Raw genomic sequence first — 20,730 nt, 5'->3', positions numbered from 1 at the left:
CTTGATGGTGGCTTGCGGCTTTTTAAGATACCATCACAACTTCCTCTTTTCCTGCCTGTTTCCAACAATCTCCATCTTTTCCGGGATTCGAATGACCCAACCTTACTTTCAGATAAAGCAGGCATCGATAAGAAAAATTGTGCAATTACCGTAATTTCCAGACTGTTAGCAGCTAGTTTTTTCACACGCTTTGAACGCTGCGGCTTAAACCACGATGCGGCTAATTTATGGAATTTATGGGCGAACGAGCTTCGCGCCATCAAAATATTTACCCTGGTCCCATCGGACCGTGGAGAACGAAAGAAAGAATAAGGAAGTGTGCGACGGAGGAATTCTGTTTAATTCCGACGCTGAAGAAGACGGACTTTGGCGGTTTTAACATACAGGATAAAAATAACAATCAATGACTTTTCCTGCTAGCCTGATGTACTCTTCTATTTTTTTTAATCAGATATCTTACAGGCGCCGTTTGGTAAAAGCGCTTACATTACATATTCAATTAAAAGTTTAAAAATGTCATGTTACAAATGAACACTTGCAGCCTATATACAGTAAGTACAATTCTTTTTTTTTTTCAAATTTAGTTTGCTGCAGCTTATAGTCATGCGCGCTCAATAGTCCGAAAATTACGATCAGTACTAAAGAGTTTTGTCCAAAACCATTTCCAAAAGAATCTGTTTAGTTTGGTTGATTTCACATGGCATCCCAGGGTTTCTGAATCAGACCTTGATTGTAAACACAGAACCATTCATTCATTCATTCATGCATTCTTTCATTATCTATACACCTTTCCTGCACTCAGGGTTGTGGGGTGGAGCTGATCGCAGCTGTCATAGGTTGAGAGGCGGCGTTCAAAATAACCATTCACTCTCTCATTCATAGTTATATAGAAATAAACAACTATTAATTCACTCATTCATTCACTCGTCGTATGGAGACCACCGTCACCCTCTCGTGTCGATGGTTCTCTTGCTGCTGTTGCAGAGAAACAGAGGCAAAGTAGAAATGTGAGGAAGATGAAAGTCACTGCCAAGTTTATTTCCTTTTTTTTTTTCCTACCACCCCTGACATTTATCTTACGCCTTTGTGTGTGTGCGCGTGTGTGTGTGTGTGTGTGAGCACATGAGGGTGAGGGGCGAGGAGGCGCTGGCGTAGAGGCTGATTAGCATTGTGCGCCATGTTCCACTGCCGTGGCTGGTGAGAGTGAGGGATGAAGGGAGAAAGAAGGAAGGGGGGGCCAAAAGGAGGGAGAACTGCTGGCTCAGCGACTTGCGGAAGAAAGGACATCATCAGGGGGGAGCAGAAGGGGACGTGACGGGTGTTTATTCCATATGTGTCGCAAAGAAAAGGAAAGTCCTGGTCTGTCTTTCCCGAAATTGTGCCTCGTCTTGGAGAAAAGTAGCGGTAAACTGACCAATCACGTACGGTTTGGGATTTTATTAGAGCCGAACACGATGCTGTATAATGTATTTTCCAGACTACTGAGTGCACCTGGATATAAGCTGCACAGGCTAAAAATAAATAAGTAAATATATGTGTACATCTATTGGCCGCACGTGTCTATAAGATGCAAGTGTCCGTGTTGTAACATGAGATATTTACATAGAAACATTTTTTTTTACTTTTAATTCAATACATACTGGAAATGCTTTTTTACAAACAGTGCCTGAAGCATGGATGATGAAAAAGATTAATAATAAATAACACAAGGAAATGTCCATCCATCCATTTTCTATCAATTTCTTTGTCGTACTCCAGCCGATCGCTATCTTCATCTTCCACTTGAGTATTAAAACCATTAAAGTCGTCTTCTTAAGTGTCAGAATTGAAAAAAATTCACAATGATTTAATTGGTCTGAGTTTAAGAGGCTAAATTATGTGGCGGGATTAAGCTCATTAGCCCAAAAAAATCCATAAATTAGCCACATTGTTGTTTAAACCGCAGTGTTCAAAGCGTGTGAAAAAAGCAGCGGCTTATAGTCCAGTAATTACGATAATTGACTTTAGACCTTACCCCTTTCTGTCCTTTATTACCCTTTTTTACCCTTTGATTCACTCATTTCTATTTGTTCTGTCCTTATTTGGTGTTTTTAGAGAACATTTTGTGTGTTTAATGTATGTTGCCTTGAAACTAGTCCTGTTTTGCGCAAAGTCTTTGAATGCAGCGCAAGTCAAATCCATCTATCCAATCATTAATTTGTTCAAAAAATAATGAAGTCACTCATTCATTCACTCATTTATTCATAATCAATCCTGCTTGTCTTGTAGCGAGAAATACAAAGAAATTCTGCGTGTTTTTGGAGAACCAGTGGGATTCCCGTGGTGATTGTGGAGACCCCACACAGAAAGGCCCGCTGTCTGAATCGAGACTTCCTCCCGAGGCGGTTTACAAAAATGAACAAAACAAAGCTTGCAAACACACGATGAGACGAAATGGCGGCTGGAGGAAAAACGGGAACAAACCGCCGGCAGCAGGAGTCAGGGGACGATTAGAAAGAATTTAGGGAATGCAAGTGGGCTGAGGAACATCTGCACGTTTCATCAAAACACCCTCATTACGAGGCCTTTGGAGGCTGATACGGAGACGACAGCATCCGGTCCGAGGGTTTTCGTAGCTTCTTCCACTTTGAGACGCGTTCTGAAGCTGCTGAAAGCACCGTGGGTTCCTGGCAAATGTTACCCAAACAGGGGTAATTAGTGTATTCTGTGTGGCTGTTTTCAGCGATGGATTGATGTACGCTTTGGCGCTCAGGCGGGTTTTCGGACACGGCGTAGGTTTGAACCAACGCGGCTTTGTTCGTCTCAATGAGGGATCCTGATGTCTCCCCTTCCTCGTGAAGTCACACTGACTTTGACCTCTGACCTGCCAAATTGAAATTAGACCATTTCTGCCTGCGAGCGTTCGCTCGGGCAAATCTTGGAGGAATTCCCGCGAGCTTGGAGCGAGATATTACATCCCCAAGGTCGAAAACATGTCCTTTTTATTTCTTTTTTTTTTTCTTCATTCACTGTGACCTTGGACACCACCATCTATCCAGTAGACATTTGTAGCAAATGTAATTTCCCTCAATGTGTTTTCCTGAATAATACAATAGGGTACAAGCACTGGTCACGCACTCAGATGAAAGCACAAGCTGAAAACACGATGTCGTCAGTCATGGCCTTTGCCAGTGTGCAGGCTTAACGTCGGCGCATTAGGAAAAAGGGTTTCACCGAGGCTGTATTTAAATATTCAAAGCTAGTCCGGCTTAATGGATGGAGATTCTCTCGATAAGCCTGCCGTTGGCCGAGCATACCGGTGTCCTCCCCTTTCACTCTGCTCGCTGTTTTTCTTCAAATGCAATAAAAAACAAAATAATACCCAAATACTGAGCGCAAAAACGATTTTTACAAAAAAAAAAGCAATCTTTGCTCTCCGTTCGTAGACCCGCGTAACCATGCCGTTCCACCTTGTACACTCCAAAAAAAGTTCTTCGACAGCATCGTGATTGGTTTAGGGGAATACAGAAAACTTTGGGATTTTTTTTTCTTGTCTGTCTCGAAAATAATAGCGGGCGAAGACGGGACGTTGTTTCGGATAAACGCGGCCAGATGACAGCTGTTGCGAGTTGAGTCTGTGTTACTGTCCACTGAGCCACAGCGGAGGTCTTTCAAATGGGTTTGCTGCAAGTGTGTGTCCGTGTGTGTGTGTGTGCCGATGCTGATCATGACTGAAGGGAAATTAGAACATCTGCTGCAAAGAAATGCGATCCATACAGGAGCGCTAACAAAGCACAACCAAGACGGAGGAGATAGAAGTAACAAAAATGACGAGTTCGGGAACAGCTAGAGTTCTTCCCGGCTCTTGATGTGTCAGTTAATATAAGGCGAACCGATCCTTGTCCAATCTTGTCTTGACAACAAGACCGGAAGACGTTCCTCTGCAGGCGTTGGGGAGTCGGGCCTTGGCTGGGGTTTGCTGTTGGTCCGAGCTAATAGATTTGGCCATTGGATTCGTCGGGGTTGTTGCGTTAAAGTGTTTGCTGTCACATGTGCGTCGTTTGTGAAATAGAGGTTCGAATTCCAGGGACTCGTCTAACCATGAGGCTGATGTGTAGATTGTCTGGAAATAGAAGAATTAGTCTAATTTTGGTGGATTTCTTTCTATTTAGCAAGCTATACATTTGCCTGAAAATTGGGTTTCTTGTCCGGTGACAGATGGGATTGGTTCCGCCCACCCAATCAGGAGTGCGAATGAATGAAGAACGAAGTCGCACCGTTGATCATTAGGGACCTCCGGCTCGGTGGATGCAGAAAACACCGCCCAGTGTTCCTGCTTTTTTTTTTTTTCTAAAGGCGGTTATCGGCCGTGAATAATATCCTGGCCCATCTGCGTCTCGTGATATCTCACGAGAGGTTTCCTAGTGATAAGCTGCAGTATGAGACGACCGCAAGTGAAGGTGCTCCTGATAAAAAACGTGGAATCCGAAGGATTCGTCCCCTCTCTATCAGCACCTCTGGATGGAGTCCAAGGCTTTCGGGGGTTGTTGAATTTCGTCAAGTCATTGTCGATTCACCCTTCCCTCCAGCCCATTACCCATCTGATCGTGCTTGCACGCGCACACACACACACACGCACACGCGCGTCATCTCCTCTTCAAGATGAAAAACCCCACCGGCAATCGGCCATTAACTAATGTATGCTGGGGAAAGGTGTCCGCAACTGTCGACTGGCCGGGGTCAGAGGTCTCGAACACAAAAAACAACACAAACACACACACACACACAAAGGGTTCAGCTCTGCCTCATCCATCTTTGTCAGCCAAGAGAGCACACACACACACACACACACACACACACTCACAAACACAAGAATGAATGTATTGGGACACAAACATTGTCACATGATTCCATTTCATACATGAATACATTCTGTAGGCACATTCATGAGCACACACACATACACATACACACACACAGATACACACAAATACACACAAATACACTCACACACACAGCCGTCTGAGCATCTGGTGTCAGTTTCACCTGGTTTTTCGGTGAACTGTCCTGAGGGAGAATCGAGTGTGAAGTGCCATGACCTGCTTTTCATCATGACCCAAAGATGTGTGAGTGTGTGTGTGAGTGAGTGTGTGTGCACGTGCAATCCAGCTGCCTCACCGCGCAGCTTTCACCTTCACTTTTTATTTCATAGTCTAAATATAAATACAATCATTTTTACTGACTGTCCTTGTCTTGAGTTCACATCACCTAGAAATCATATTCTCATCAGATATGGTTGGGATAGTAGATACAGATTAAAGGAAAATAAAAACATTAATTAATTAATTAATTAATTAATTAATTCATTCATTCATTCATTCATTCAGTCAGTCAGTCATATCCCTCATCCTGCACTAAGGGTCATTAGGTGGTTGGAGCCTATACCGGCTGTCATTGGATGAGAAGCGGGATTCACCCTGCCAATCAAATTGCTACATAAAGAGACATACAACTATTGACCCTCTCATGCACCACCAAGAAAAAACTACAGTTTAAACCAAAAGTACAATCCTTTGTTCAGTCCTTGAAGTCAGTTTAAAAAAAAATGACAAAAAAAAATACAGATGGGTGATTGATGCGTAATCAGGGTTCAATAAATGACCCATCAATACCCTAAATCTCAGAGTCCAGTTCCATTATGCATTCAGCCGGAGTTGTAAATGTTGTGAATTTTGGATTTTTTTTAATTTCTTTTCAGGACGGTTTCCTTTGCATTTTATTACGATATTTATTCCCACCACTTGCGCATGGCGGTGAGTTATGGGATAATATTCTTTAAGTGTCATCTGGAGAGCCTCTGCAGACGGGGAAATTGGCTCGTCCGTGTCTTTAATGGCTCTTCGGGGAATATTCCTCTTTATCTCCGGATAAGTCGGCGCTCGTCGAGAGAAGGAAGAACTGCAGCGCGGCCTTGGAGAAGCTGAGGGTGCGTTGTTAACGGAGGGGCGAGCGATGACGGACGGGAGGAGTTTTCCGCGGAGATGTTGGTGATAAAGAGAGAAGAGGAGTGTGGGTGTGAAGTTTGGTTCCCGGCCATTGACTGTCCGGAGTTACAACACCAGGGCCACTGATGATCGATCTCTCCACTGGCCTCCCACCTTCCTCGCTCCCCGTTGGCTCGCCCTACACTCCTTTGCCTCCCACTGGTTCCCTCGCTCGCATTCTTCCCCTCCCTCTGCAAATGTTTTCCCAGCGTTTACCTCCAGCCCTTCTGTTTACTCTCAACAACTCCTCCTCTCATGCTGTCATTTGTCCCCCCTTTCTTTGGTTCAGTCGTCCCATCAAGTTCCCATCTACCTTTCCCTTCCTTCCTTCCATTATGCATGCTTCCTGCATCTTTGTTTTTCCGCCTTGGGCGATATTGGGCTCTGGCCTCCAGCCAGACTGAGTGGGTGGGGTCGCCGTGGTGATCGTTATTGTCATTACCGTCGGTGGAGGAGGGTCCTGGGATACCGTGGACCTCTGCACCACACCTTTCCTTTATCTGCTCCGGTACTTCGATCCGGGCTCTGCGGTGTTCGGTGTACAGTGTTGTGTCTTTTGCCTCAAAGCTAGCGGCTTCCTCTTTGAGGATGCCTCTTGCATCCGAAAGGTCAAGCAGAACAGCTTTGAACATACAAGAAGAAAGCCAGAGGACGGGATGAAAGTCCAACCAAAGGGAACTCTGGGTGATCCTGGCTGGACTTCAGTCATACAATTATTGGACTTCAATCTCACGCTTATTCAAAAGCCAACCATCCTTCTTCTGACGATTATCTGGGTTCAGGTTTGAGAGGCCCAGACTTCTCTTCTCCACTTAGGGAAATCCAGAGGCGTTCCCATGACAGCCCAGAGACATTGTCCCTCCAGTGTATCCTGGGTCCACCCCGGGGTTTTCCTCCCAATGGAACCTCCCTGGAACACGTCACCATGGAGACGTCCTGACCTTCTCCATTATTTGGATATTCCACTCTGAGCCCCTCCAGATTGTCATAGCTTCCCACACTATATCCATGGGAGAGCCCGGTCACACTAAGGAGGAATCTCACTTTGGTCGTTTTTAACTGTGATCTAATTCAAAAGCCAAAAAAAAAGAAAACAGAGCCAACTCTTTTACTTACAGGACGCACGAACCCTTTCTGGATCAAATAGAACTGATGTGTTATCACATGTAATCAGTGAATATATGTTACCCATTTTTCTTCCTCTCATGTCAGATCAGGTCAGGTTTCCATGATGCTTTGCCATTCCTCCCTGTCTTCTCCTGCACAGAATGCCTCGATCCTGTCACTTCTATGATGTAACCCGCGTTAATTCCTATCTCCAGTCCACTGTGTTGAGTCTCATATCCGAAAAATATATAGCTTCTGCTTCTTTGTGGAGTTCCGGAGTATAAGCCGGCTTCCAGTTTTATCCAGTATCCTAATGCTGGTCTGTTTTGTCCACGGTATCACAAACATTTCATAGGCATCCACTCTCCGCTCATCAGTCCTTTTCATGCTCCAGGACTGGTTTCCATAGGTAGCAATGGGGAATAGATTTCCATGAAGTTACCTCAAGTTGAGATCAAGCTGATCCCTTTGCTGTCCAAGATCTTTTGTCTCTCCCTTGCAAATCTTCTCATTTTAAGGCTTGCTGATGACTGTTGTCCTGAGAACTTTGTCAATCTTCCCCCCCATCCTCCCTGTCTTTGTCAACCACCATATTCTCCGGGAAAAGATCACTTTTGTCCCTCACTAGATTCACCATCTCCAACAGTTCCTTCTCACCAGGTGAATGTTACATTGGAAGCAAATTAGAGGACTGTTCATATACCTCATCTTCAAATCTCTGCCCTTCCCTTGAACTCCTCATTCATTCATTGCTCATACCACTCATCCCGGACTCAGGGTGGAAGATGTACCGAAAAGTATCTCTTGCGTTCATGTCTTGTTATGCTGTGTCTCTGGATACTTCTTGAGGAGCAGCAGCTATAGTCACTACACCAGAGAAACTTCTTGTTGCGTTCCCAGCTAAAACAATCCCTGTGGCTGCTGATGCCTCCCCGGTTGCTGATTGGCTGAATCGCTTTTGTCGCAGGCCAAAAAAAAAAAAAAAAAACATGAGATAACTCGAGAGCTGACAAGAAGGACCCGGCGTATCCAGGTGGCCGGAGCTGTGCTGTCGCCTCAGCATCCTGCCATTATCATTCACCTCTCCATTATCTCTCCACGTCTCACCGTGTCACATCTTCTTTTCACCACTCTTGTTCTCTCTCTTCCTCCCCCCTCTTTCCTTTTCTTGCTGAGTCTCTGATCAGTCTCCTCAGTACGTTTTCCCTTCCGATTCAGGTCAGCCTCCTCGTTCAGTCGTTCCCATTGGTCCACACTTTTCAAACACAATAACCCATGAGGGTATCATCCTTTTTGCTTTTGGTAAAAGTGTCACCCCGCCTCCAAAACCTCATTCGCTCTTTGCTCCTTTGTTGATTCATGCACTTTGTCTCGCCCTCCCATTTTCCCCATCTTGTTCTTTATCCCTCTTTCTTATCTTCCTCTTCGCACCCGCTCCCTCGCTCCTTCTCGGACAGCTCCCTTTTGTCTGAGCCGCTCGCTCGATCGCCTTCTCTCTCCCGCGGACTCGGTCATCGAGCCATTGTTTTAAGCTTTACGTCGCTCGGTTTCGGAGCCAGAAGAAAGAAAGTTTAGTTGTCGCTTCCATAATTAATTTGTCGCCCTCCGCTTGACCTATTGTGTGTGTTTGAGAGCCTGTGCTGTCGAAAACTTTATCCAGAGTGTGTTTACGGATCAATGTGCATGTATCAGTGTGCTTTGTAATGTTGTGGAGCTCTCTGGTGCCAGAAGTTGGGGCTCTCTTTAGAGCACGTCCTGGTCGATGGAGCTCTTGAACACTTGGCTAACCCCGCTATACCCAAATTTCAAAGCATTTGCCCTGAAGCCATGCCCATTCACTTGCGTAAGAATATGTAATAAGCACTCGAGAGACCCGTCAGTCCCTTGTAGAAAGTGGATTCAACATGGGAATTAATGGGTAGGAGGCTCAGCGGCGCAGTGGTTAGCACTTCCTCCTCAGAGCATGAAGGTCCCTGGTTGGGTTCCCAGCGGTTGGAGTTTCTGTGTGGAGTCTCCCCATATCTGCGTAAGGGTTCCTCTGGGTGATCTGATTTCAGTGCAAAAACATGGAGGGGATCCACTGGAGACCCTGGATAGCCCATACTTGTAAATTGGTGTGAATGGTTGGATATCAACATCTGACTGGTCCAACCAATGACAGCTGGGATAGGAATGAATGAATGAACGTACGAATGAATGAGGATGTAGAACAAAATTCAAAAATATGATTAGAGAGGAAAAAAAAACAATAAACAGGTGAAGGTCAGTGAACTTTGTACAGCAAGAAGGACAATAGCGGAAATATGAGAATATAGAAATCTGGGAACCGTCGACCATCAAATCAGTGTCTCTTGGTTGCCACAGCAACCATCCACTTCCTGTTGATGTTAAAGTTTACACTGAGTTTTCAGGTTTCGGATATAAAGAGTACATTTTCAGACTTCCGTTCCTGGGTCAAGGCTTCCTTTAATAAGACTTCATTTTCAATAAGAAAGACGGAGACATAACAGATGCTGAAATTGATTTTGAGCTCTGCGGCGTAGGAAATCATTCTGCTCTCTGGCTGTGAGGAGGTGCTTTTACTATCGTGGGGGATAACAGTGGTGGACTTAATGCAAGCGAGGAAATTATCTGTTTGGGATTGTCCTGGAAGCTCTTTACTTCCTGAGAGGACCGCCCAGGGACGTCTTGTCCGAGGACGTCGTTAAACGATGGGAAATGAAGTCGTGAACCTAGAAAAGAGTGTACTAATCCTGACAGTTAAGCCTTAAAAAGCGATAATTGTATACTATCAGATGCATAATGGTATCCTCGCAGCTACGCTGAAGTTGATGTAGCTCCTGGCACCAGCTTTCTGCTGACAGAGGGGGTCCAAAGTATCATTAGCCGCTTTCAGGCTGAAAATGTTCTAAGAACTGTCAAATTTGGTTCCAGAAAGTTGCCTCTTTCAGGGGAACCTTTTAGTTTTGCATTGCCAAAGGCAGCAAGGGGCCACGATAGATACCGGTGTGATGTGCACCTTAAGCTCTGCACTCAACAAACCGCTGAAGAGGAGGAAAAGGAAGATGACAAGGACAGCATAGAGGAGGAAGCTGCCACAGCGTGGATGTTCTGCATAGCGGGACGTGTTTTTATCTTCTCCATACACTGGCTTACTGTCTGAAGAACCTGGATAGCCACTAGCTAACTCTGCATTTCTTCTGTCCAACATGTTGACATGCCTCTGTAAGCCCTTGAGACCCCTCTGAGGTGTGGCACTACAGAAGAGCTTGGACCTCTTTGTCACTCCATTTCTCGCTGCTTCTGTCCATCATTGTAGCGTGAAAACAGCTGACCAGTGACCACGGTAGTTGTTAAAAATGGCAAGGGGCGTGGCTCTTGGGTTCCACCAATCAACCAAGCACCTATGAGCTCCCATGGGACCATAACAAGTCCTGCCTGAAAGTAGGAGCCAACATGGTTCTAGTAGCTGAAGGTCCATGGTCCCTTGTTCTTCTGCTGTCTGAATGCACTCAGAAATTGTCCTGTTCCTGAAAAAGTTCTAGAAACTGCAAAAAGTTCCTACAGTGAGAAAGGGGCTGTTATCAGACATTTTCAAATGCTAATCGTTTTGTCCGATCTTGGAGGTGCAAACTAATGTCCTGATCATCCACAAGCAGAAACGAGCACAGGGGCGTCAGGAACAGGCGAAGTATAAAAGGCGCAAGCGGTCGACAAGGGGCGAGTGGAGACAATCAGGATCTTCCTGTCTAGGGAATTGGGAGTCTGGGAAAGCAGGGAGTGGTCAGCAGAAACAGGTGTCCAGCAGCTCACCTACGTAAAACAATCCCCGACTTACAGGAGACGGGGTGGTGATGCTAGAATGGTTGGTCAACTGTGGCTCAGTTGGCCCCTCCTGTCTGCATGCTAGTGTCCTTGGCCAAGACACTGAACACCCGTGTTTCGCCTGAAGTTGCGTGGGCGAATGCAGTCCAGCGAGAAGGCGTGAAAGTGGAGACCACAATGTTTCTGAGTTCTTGCCTATCCGCAGGAAACAGAAACTACGATGTCATTCATTAGTTGAGTGTCCAACACTTGATTAGTCTAGAAGGTGATGCCCCTCAAACATAAGATTTAACATTAACCCTCGCCCTGAACTTTATCCGTGTTACTCCAGAGCAACTCCAAGACCCCATCAAAGGAGAAGTGTATAAAACAACTGCATCTGCATATCATACGCGTCCGATTCTCATATCGATACAGGATATATTGTTTCGTCTCTGGCTCCCGTCAAGTGTTTACCATTGGACGCCGTAAATGCCGGGAGATGAAATAGTAGTGGTTGTAAAAATCCATATGTCCCCGGATTAATGGCTTCAGCTCTTGTGCTAGCGGGGAGAAAGACAATATTGCAGTCGGCGAGAAGTAACAAGCTTATTAACTGGGAGGGGGCGTGCAGCAGTGCTGCAAGTTAAACGGCAGCCGAGCAGGGATTTCCCAGAGTGCCCTATTCAGTAAAGGAGAATTATACCAACCTTTGTCCATTGGCCGACACGGGAACATAATAAAAGGACTAGGGCAGCTTTGGCTGCAAGCACTACGTTCTGCTACTGCAGGGACTAGCATGCAACCGTAAATTACTGCCCCGCCGCCACCGCTCCCGCCGCCGCCCGACCTCGAGGAATAATTACTGGGGGAAATTCGGCTGTGCTTTGTTTCTGCCTGTCAGCCAGCACAAAGCACAATCTGTCAGCCACTGGGCTGAGAATGTTAAGTTACAACCCAAATCGGGCTGGACTGTTTCAAAAATGGAAAGGAACAGGGGCTCGATTAGACCATTAGACCATTGCCCGTACTTCTCTGCCTCCCGGTCATCAACAACACTTGAACTTGTGGCCATGAATAACCTGCCTCCTCGAGCTATGAAGAAACAAGTCCTAAACCTTGTTGTTCTTGGGTGTTGCTCTTAGTGTGTCCCTTGTGGTTTCCATCAGAAATACATGGCCACTTGAGTCTTCGTTGCTTGATCCCTTGGATGATGCATCTTTATTCAGTGTTTTTTCTGTAGCTCCTCGGTCGTCATGGTTGTTTTGCCAGAAGATTTCATAGATGCTTGTTAGGCAAGCTGTTGCAAAACGCAGCAACTCTCTGAATGACACGGTCCTGACATTACCATTGTAGATACTCACCTTGGTTCTGGTTCTGAAAAATCCGGAGTATCATCCAGGAAAAGGCGTCCTGGACTTTTGCCAGTCTGGCTCCAATGTCCTCGCTGGTACCCTGGTCTTTGCTTTTGAGGCTACCAGGTAGATAAAATCATCCCCATTCTCAAAGGTGTTGATCTGGATTTGGTGGAATCGATCTTTTTTTTGTTTTCTTGTAGGTGCTCAGTCGGGATCATGTCATGACAATCCATACTTGGACCCCTCCGCAGCCGTTGTGTGAATCGGTTCTACCCGGGGACCCAAAAGACAGCGGTCAACAGATTTCCAAGGTTCTTTATTTTTTTGCAAATAAAGGGAGGTGATGTAAGCAAACAAAATATAACTTCAAACATGCTTATATTCTCCAGCGAGTCTAACGGCTGCAGGAGCTCACTATTGCACCATAATTTTGCAACCGGGGGAAATAGCCTGTGTCCTCATTTCAAACCTACAGGTGAAACTCCAAACTCTGACTCTCTCAGTATCATTTTTGCGTACATACATCATCAACCTCTAATGTGGATTTTGTGTTAATGCATTTCTGCTCCGCTATCTCTGAATGGAATTCGCTATTTCATTGATGCCGTTAATTAGGGAGAGGCTGCCCGAGGACATGGGGTCCTAATTATGTAACCCAGCCTGTGCCGTCTCGGCGGACTGTGGTGACCTCACGGTACAGTGCACTGTGGGGGTCGAACTGCAAGGGGTTACATAATTAGTCGATAAGGCTGAGAGATAATGCATTTTAAGTAAAGGCTTACAATGTATATATATATATATATGCATATATGCGTGTATATATAAATGCATTTGTAACCCTGTACTCCCAGTGTATATATATATATATATATATTCATATATTCATATATTTATATATTCATTAGTAACTCTTTACTTAAAATATTCTTTATCTCACGCAGGGTTGCGGGGATGTAAGTCATACTGTTTATATATATTTTTATTTATCAAATATGGCTGAATATAAATATATATAAATGTATGAGAAATCTGACTTAATGTTGGGATTGAAGAATAATCACGTTTAGTGACTGTAACTACTAGACTGTTCATTGTATATCTATACATTCACTTAAATTGGTGTGTGTGTGTGTGTGTGTGTGAGAGAAAGAGAGAGAGTGTGTGTGATAAGTCTTTTATATTTATACGCTGCTCTTAGGGGTCATTTTGTTTGATCCTTTTTTTGTCATCTGTGAGGTCCTGGGCTGGATCTCCAGGTCGGAGGTGAACCGAGGTGATCTTTGGCTGAGGGTGAGGGGTGGAAAGGCTAGGGTTGAGGTCAGAGTTCAGATGCAAATAATAAATGGTAATATACTGACACACATAGCTGTGTGCAACTGATGTGCCTGTTTGTTTAAGTGTGTGTGTGTGTGTGTGTGTGTGTGTAATAAGGTTAGAAATAGCCCTCTTGTCATCTGACTCTTGTTTTTAGACGTTCTGTTGGGTCGGCAGTGACTCTTATCACCTCTGCTGAAGGTCAGGGTTGATCTGCTGGCCATCAGAGTTGCAGCAGGAGAACCTGGTTCTGGGTGAAGATCCTCAGAGGTGGTCAGCACGTCCTCCTCACAGCAAGAAGGTTCCTGGTGAAAACAACCTGGAACACTGATATGATGATAAAATTAAAACATACATGTGTAGGTTGCAGTCGTTAGCGCTTCTGCCTCAACGCAAGAAAGTCCCTGATTGGATTCCCATAGAGAGGGCTTTCTGTGTGAAGTCGCCATCTTCTCTGTCTCTGCTTGGGGTTCCTCTTGGTTCTCCAGGGTTTGTCCTGTAGTCAAAAAAGGAGGTCATGGTTCTATATCTCTATAATGATTGGCCAACTAGCACCGAACTGGTCCCATTCAGCATAGCTGGTTTCCTTGAAGTTCCTTAAACCTCTACAGGTTGCACTCCATTTCTTGGTGCATCCAGACACCACAGGGAACAAGGGACTTGACCGTGTCCCACCAGTTCCTAGAACCATCTCAGCTCCTGCTCCGAGGCAGGGTCTTTGTACAGTTCCATAGGAACTCATAGGTGCTTGGTGATTGGTGGAACTCATAACCCACACTCATTAGCAGATGCTTCTTGCAAATGATGGAGCTCCATTTTTTATGTTGGTGTTTTCTTGGGACACAATGGACAAACACAGCAAGAAATGGAGCGACAAAGAGGTCTTAGCTCTTCTGTCCTGCTACACCTCAGATGTGTTTCCTGGGCTTGCAGAAGAATATCAACAATTTGGCCAGAAAATGGGGAGTCCGCTAACGGCTAACGGGCTTCTTCAGTGTAGGGAGAAGATAAAAACAGTCCAATCTATTTGAGACTCCATTGTTATGAATCAATGAACGCTGTAGCAGCTTCCACCTCCATATTGTCCATCTCGTCTTTCTTGTCTTGTCTTGCGGTGGTTTGTTTTGGAGTGTGGAGCTTAAGGTGCATGCCACAGATGCTAGCATCATACTGGTCCCCACCGCCACCCCTCGCTGCCCATGGGAAGGCAAATCTAGTTCCTAGAATGGAATTGGAGCTGGGCAGTTCTGAGAACCGTTCCGTAAGAAAGCAGCTTATGTCACAGCCACAGTCTGAGCGCGTGCACAACGCGGTGACACCAGACACATGCCCACAAAACGTGGAGCTAATTTAGCATTTAATACCTTCTCTTTACTTTAGCTATGATAAAATGCACTCATTTTCTTTGTTTTTATTTTGTAAAACAGGACGGCTAACCTACTTATCACAATTGGGCTGTTGTCATGTTGACAAATGACAAAATATGACTAATTGGATGTCATGTGATGTCATGGAAATATTGTCCTAACCCTGCTCCCTGCAGGGGTCGCCACAGCCAATCACGACCTCTATCTAACCCTCTTCTCTCACGCCATCTCCAACCATAAACGTCCTCTCTGATCTTCCTCCAACCTCCTCATCCTTCTACCCAGATCTTCACCATCCCTTGTACGAACCATCTCAGCCTGATCTCTGGATCATCTATGTGCTGTCCTACTCAGACTCAATCCTGATGTCCCACCAGACACGTCCTGCTTTTAGCCGCTGTGTGTGTGTGTGTATGTGTTTACAGCTCCCTGCCTGTCCGACCAGTGTTTTCGCCGCGTGTCTTGGATTGCAGCCCCAGGACCAAACAAGGAGGCAGGGTTCCTCTAAAGGTCACCATCAGCCTCCTCCCTGTCTGCAGCAGATGTGTTCAGCAGCACATGGCCTGCTGTGTGGGCTGAGGCTTAATTTGGGATTAACACTCAGGATATTACAGATTACCACGCCACGCTTTTTGACCTTCCGCGTCTAGTTTGAAGGATGAGCTGCTGCATCTTATTGGTTACGGCGACTCAATCTGGTGGTTGCAGCCAGAGCCTCCAATCAGAACATGTCATGTCACACGACACACACACTCATGTTTGTGAAATAATGGATTCATAGGAAAGGAAATATGAATTGACACGGACTGGACGTGGCGCTTAAAAGGTCTGAGGCTCAATTCATTGTGGAGTCTCTGTGTTTACCGTGTGTCTGAGTGGGGCTCCTCTGGGTTTCCTGGCTCCTCCCGCTGTGCAAAAACATGCAGGAGGTTCATCGGAGAAACTGAATGGCCCAGACGTATGAATTAGAGAGTGAATAGTTGTATGTCCCTTTATCAAATGAATGAACGTTGTATGTCTATTGCTATGTGTATGGATAGTGAATGGTTGTATGTCTGTATATGTTATTAATGAATGAATGAATGATGTATGTCTCTATATGACAGGTGAATGAGAGTGAATTGTTGTATTTCTCTGTCTCTGTTGACATGAATGGATGAATGAATGAATGAATGTTGTATGTCTCTTTATGACATATGAATGACATTACATTACATTACATTATATTACATTACATTACATTTGGCAGACGCTTTTATCCAAAGCGACTTACAATAGAGGACATAGGGACTGCAAATACACTTGCAAATACACGATGCACAGGAGAGTGCACGATGCACGATGCATGATGACAGAGTGAATGGTTGTATGTCTCGATCACATGACTTAATCAAAAATGTTGTATGTCTCTATATAACATATGAATGACAGGGTGAATGGTTGTACGTCACTATATATGGCCCTGTGATCAACCGGCTTCGAGTCTGGCGTGAACCCCAATGACAGCTGGTATGACTGCAGCTTCCCTTTGACCCTGACTGCAGGAAAAGTGGCGTAGATAATGAATGAGTGAACAAAAGAACAAATGAATGAATGGACCCACAGCACATCCCCATTTTTGCATCCCTAGATGTCCATCTGGAGCATGGCTACCTCCCCAAACCTCCATCCCAACAACACCCACCAGAAATATGGTATCTAGTCAGGTGTTGAGCCGGGCGGCAGCGATGCGTTCGAGGGCAGGATTAAACACCGTCCCTCGAGGTGTCACCTACCCCAGCTTACCCGGCTAACAGCTCCTCATGATTCTAAAGGAGGGGAACAAAGTAGTTGATGAAATCATCGCGACTCTAGATCCCGTCAGACGTCGATCAAATCTATCGAGCGGCGTTTCGTCACGATCCGTCAGCTAAACGCTAACTCGCTAAAAACTGAGAGAAAGGAAAAGGTCAGCTTTCTTCTTGAAGAAAGGTGAGGGACGCTTCCTGGAGGAGGTTTCACGAAAACATGGCGTCCTGCACCTTGTAGACCCCGTGCTCCATCTACACACACACACACACAGACACACACACATATGCTGTCGACTGAGGGCAAACTGCCAGCTGCCCCCGACTTCTCCGTCCTCATCCATATTTGATGCTCCTCATTAAAAGTTGATGATGGAAACACTCCAGCACTCTGACATTTCTTCTGATCCACTATTTAGTTTCTCTCAGCATTTTGGAGTAAAAAAAAATAAAAAAATAAAAATAAATAAATAAATTTAAAAAATGAAGGGGTGGTGCCTTCATTCACTGTTTTTGTGGAAAAAAAAAAAAGCATTTTGAATGAATGAGACACTGATTGTTGCATGTTTCGATATGACAGGCAAATGAGAGGATGAATGGTTGCGTGTCTAAATGATTGACAGGTGTCCGATCCAAAACCTGTACCCAGGCTCCTGCTAGACTTGTTGGAGGATAAACAGCATGAAGAATGAATGAGCAAAGGAATGAAGAGGTGATTTTTATACTAACGTTCCCCCTCTCCAATTTTAAATTGCAATCTTACATCAACCACACTGATTCCTATTCTTCAGCCTGGTCTGGGCTTTCCTGTATTGACATCTCACCTTGTTTTGTTTATCCACACCCCGAATTCAGATGTATTTGTCCTAAGATAAACCCTCCGGTGTTGTCGACAGGTGGAGTAATTGGTTACTCTTAGGGTCCTCGCTCAACTCCGGCCGGTACACATTTTTCCGGCTTTCGCGAGTGGAGAACGTACAGACATATACTTTTAGTGTTCCATGGGAGGCATCCAGATCTCTGCAAGTCGAGGGGGGACATTCTGATCGTTTAAGAGCGATCATGAAATGTGACTTTGCGGAAATTATGGATGAAGATGGGCTCGCTTTGCTAAGAGGGCAGTTTACTAGAGTGGTTAGCGTTTCTGCTGTTCTGTGCCGAGTCTCCACGTTCTCCCCTCGTCTGCGCAGGGTTTCTCCGTGTTCTCCGGGGTTCCTTTCAGGCTCCAAACACAAGCACCTTTAGCGGAGAGCACACATTGTCCAGGTGTGTGAATGAGAGAGTGGACAGTTCTGTGTCTCTACATAACATGTGAATGAAGGAGTGAATGAATTTATGTCATTACACGTGGCATTGTGATTGGTCCAGGGTGATCCCTGTCCTCTTGCCCAATCACAGCTGGGATAAGCGCTATCTTGCCGGCAACTCTGAGTGCTGGGTAAAATAGATAATAAATAGATGAATGTATACACATTTCCCATGTCCGTAAAGGCTTTAAATGTTTCTGAAAGTTGTGCAGGTCCTGTCGCAAAATAAACCGTAGCTTTGTTGCCACCGACAACTGTTGTCACTCAGGGAAATCTTCTCCTCCGGTCCGACGAAACTACCTGACAGGAAAGGAGTTCTGTCAGGGGCGACACGTTCAATCCCATCTGACTTCCTGCCTTGCTTGATCCGTACATGTTTTCGTGGCATCTGTCAAAACCAGAGTGTGTGTATGTGCGTGTGTGTCTGTGTGTGTGTATGCGTGTGATAAACGAAATGGATGAATGGATGGATGAGTGAACAAACAACTGAGTGAATAAATGAATGGATGAATTAATGAACAAATGAATGAATGGATTTTGTGGATGAATGATTGAATGAACAGTGAATGATTGACTGAATGAATTAATGAAGGGGTGATGAATGAGCAGGCAAATGAATTAATGAATGATTGTGTCTCAGCGATGGGAAAACTCAAATGCTGACAATCTTATGGAAGCTGTATTACACATTTGGATGCTGAAACTCTTCAAGACTGCAAACATGTAGCAACTGAAAAATGAATGAATGAATGAATGAATGAATGGTTCACAGCAGTGGAAATCTCTAATGGTAAGAATCTCAAAGATGCGGTGTTGGAGGATTAGGTGCAACTGCAATGAAACCCTTCAAGACCGCAAACACGCAGTGACCCAATGAATGAATACATGAATGAACAAATGAATGAATGAATGGGTGGAAAGCCCAAATACCAACAGTCTTGCATATGCAGAGTTGAAGGTTGAGGCGTACGTGCACTGAAACCCTTCAAGACTGCAAACACGCAGTAACCGCACTGAACAAACAAACAAACGAAACAAACGAGCGAATGAAAGAATGAACGAACGAACAAATGGAAACACAGTGACCGAGTAGATAAATGAATTGCAGAAATGAGGAGTGAATGACGGGTTCCCAGAGGTCTTAAAGATGCTGTGTTAAAGGTTGAGGCGTACGTGCGCTGACACCCTTCAAGACCGCAAACACACAACAACACAATAAGTGCACACCCTGTCCTTTTTGCCCTGGTGAGGTGCATGAGGTGCCATGCAAATATCAAGACCCTATCTCTGGTTTTGTTAAGTGCTGAAGATGCGTGCACTCTTACGTATACAGACGTGTGTGTGCATGTGTGTGTGTGTCCCTGGACGCTAACCCGAGCTTCACCCTGTGTTTTCCCTGCAGAGCCCCAGCTGAAGGGCATTGTCACGCGGCTCTACTGCAGACATGGCTTCTACCTCCAGATGCTACCGGATGGCACCATGGAAGGCACAAAGGACGAAAGCAGCTCCTTCTGTAAGTAAATCAAACACACACACACACACACACTGTCAGCTGTTCCGCGCAGGTGTGTGTGTTTTACAGCCCAGGCGGCGGGAGTCCCCCCCGCCCTCCCCCATCCCGCTTCCACGCCAAGAGATAGTTCCCAGGGAGCCCGCGAGCGCACACTAACACAGCCATGCTTTCTGGTTTGATACACTCCGGGATCAATCAAGCTGAAAATGGCCGCCCCCTCTGAGCCGGAGCTCTGGGAAGATGCCAGCTCGACGCACCCGCTCGCATTATGTAATCCATTACACCCGATCCACCGTTACCCGCTCACGTGTTTGGCTTCGCAGTCGCTCGAACCCCGGAAGCTACGAGCCTCGCGTATCTTTGAAGCGGTCGTTTGTTGTGTCTGTGCTTTAAATCTCGCAGACGGATCCCCAACGCTTATCTCCGCCGATGATGGAGTGCAACGTGATACAGAGGAAATATTTTTTCGGCTGATCTAAAATCCTAAATCACTCCGCTGGTTATTCGGAGTGAAGCCCAGCGGGGTCGGTAATCTTTACATCTGACAGCAGCCTGAATATTTGAAAGGAATAAAAAAGTAACAGATGTGTCTTCTTCTTCAAGGCCTGCTTTCAAATAGCAATGATTATTTTGATGAACTACTTGTTTTCAATATGAGGAGCCAAATAAGTGAAGCCGTTGATTGTGTCCTCTTTTTATCCTTCTTTTAATCATGAAACACGGGACATGATGGTAAACTGTCCATTGTGCCAAAAGATGGTAGGCATTTGAGGTTTGCCTTGATGTTGAGAGTGGAGCAAGAGTTGTATGCCAGGCTTGGGAAGGATGCAAATTTTGGGATGCATCATTAGTAGTGTACCATTGGATCATGGGGTGTTTTGGCCCTTCACTGGACATACCTAAAATACCTCATGATACTTCAAACTTGAATTTGCCTTGAAAGTTTGGTGGTGACCGGTCACTGACAGTTTTCAAAAGCTCCCATCATGAACCTCACCCCGGGATGAGTGAAAGCATGAATGAATATTTGGTTGCCATACAAGGAATGAGATATGATTAAAAAGATAACATGAATTAATTAATTCTTATCAGCCCCTCACCTTGGTCTCCTATGGCTGCTTGAACTGAGTCAATACCCGGCTGGGGCCCA

At 45.3% G+C, this 20,730-nt stretch overlaps 1 protein-coding gene across 2 annotated transcripts in view; it reads left to right on the top strand.

Annotated features, from left to right (window-relative positions):
* The window catches only part of fgf11a (fibroblast growth factor 11a), a 75,295-nt gene that overhangs the window by 21,928 nt on the left and 32,637 nt on the right, over nucleotides 1-20,730 (top strand). For both annotated transcript variants that reach the window (XM_086166561.1, XM_086166562.1), the window contains exon 2: nucleotides 19,470-19,580. In XM_086166561.1, coding sequence (XP_086022687.1) covers nucleotides 19,470-19,580 — 111 coding nt within the window. The remainder of the gene's footprint in view (nucleotides 1-19,469; nucleotides 19,581-20,730) is intronic.

The sequence above is a fragment of the Fistularia commersonii genome, chromosome 19, assembly GCF_037954325.1.
Source record: "Fistularia commersonii isolate RoL2024-O1a breed Wild chromosome 19, RoL_Fcom_v1.0, whole genome shotgun sequence".
Classification (NCBI taxonomy): domain Eukaryota; kingdom Metazoa; phylum Chordata; class Actinopteri; order Syngnathiformes; family Fistulariidae; genus Fistularia; species Fistularia commersonii.
This window is presented reverse-complemented; position numbering and strand designations above follow the sequence as displayed.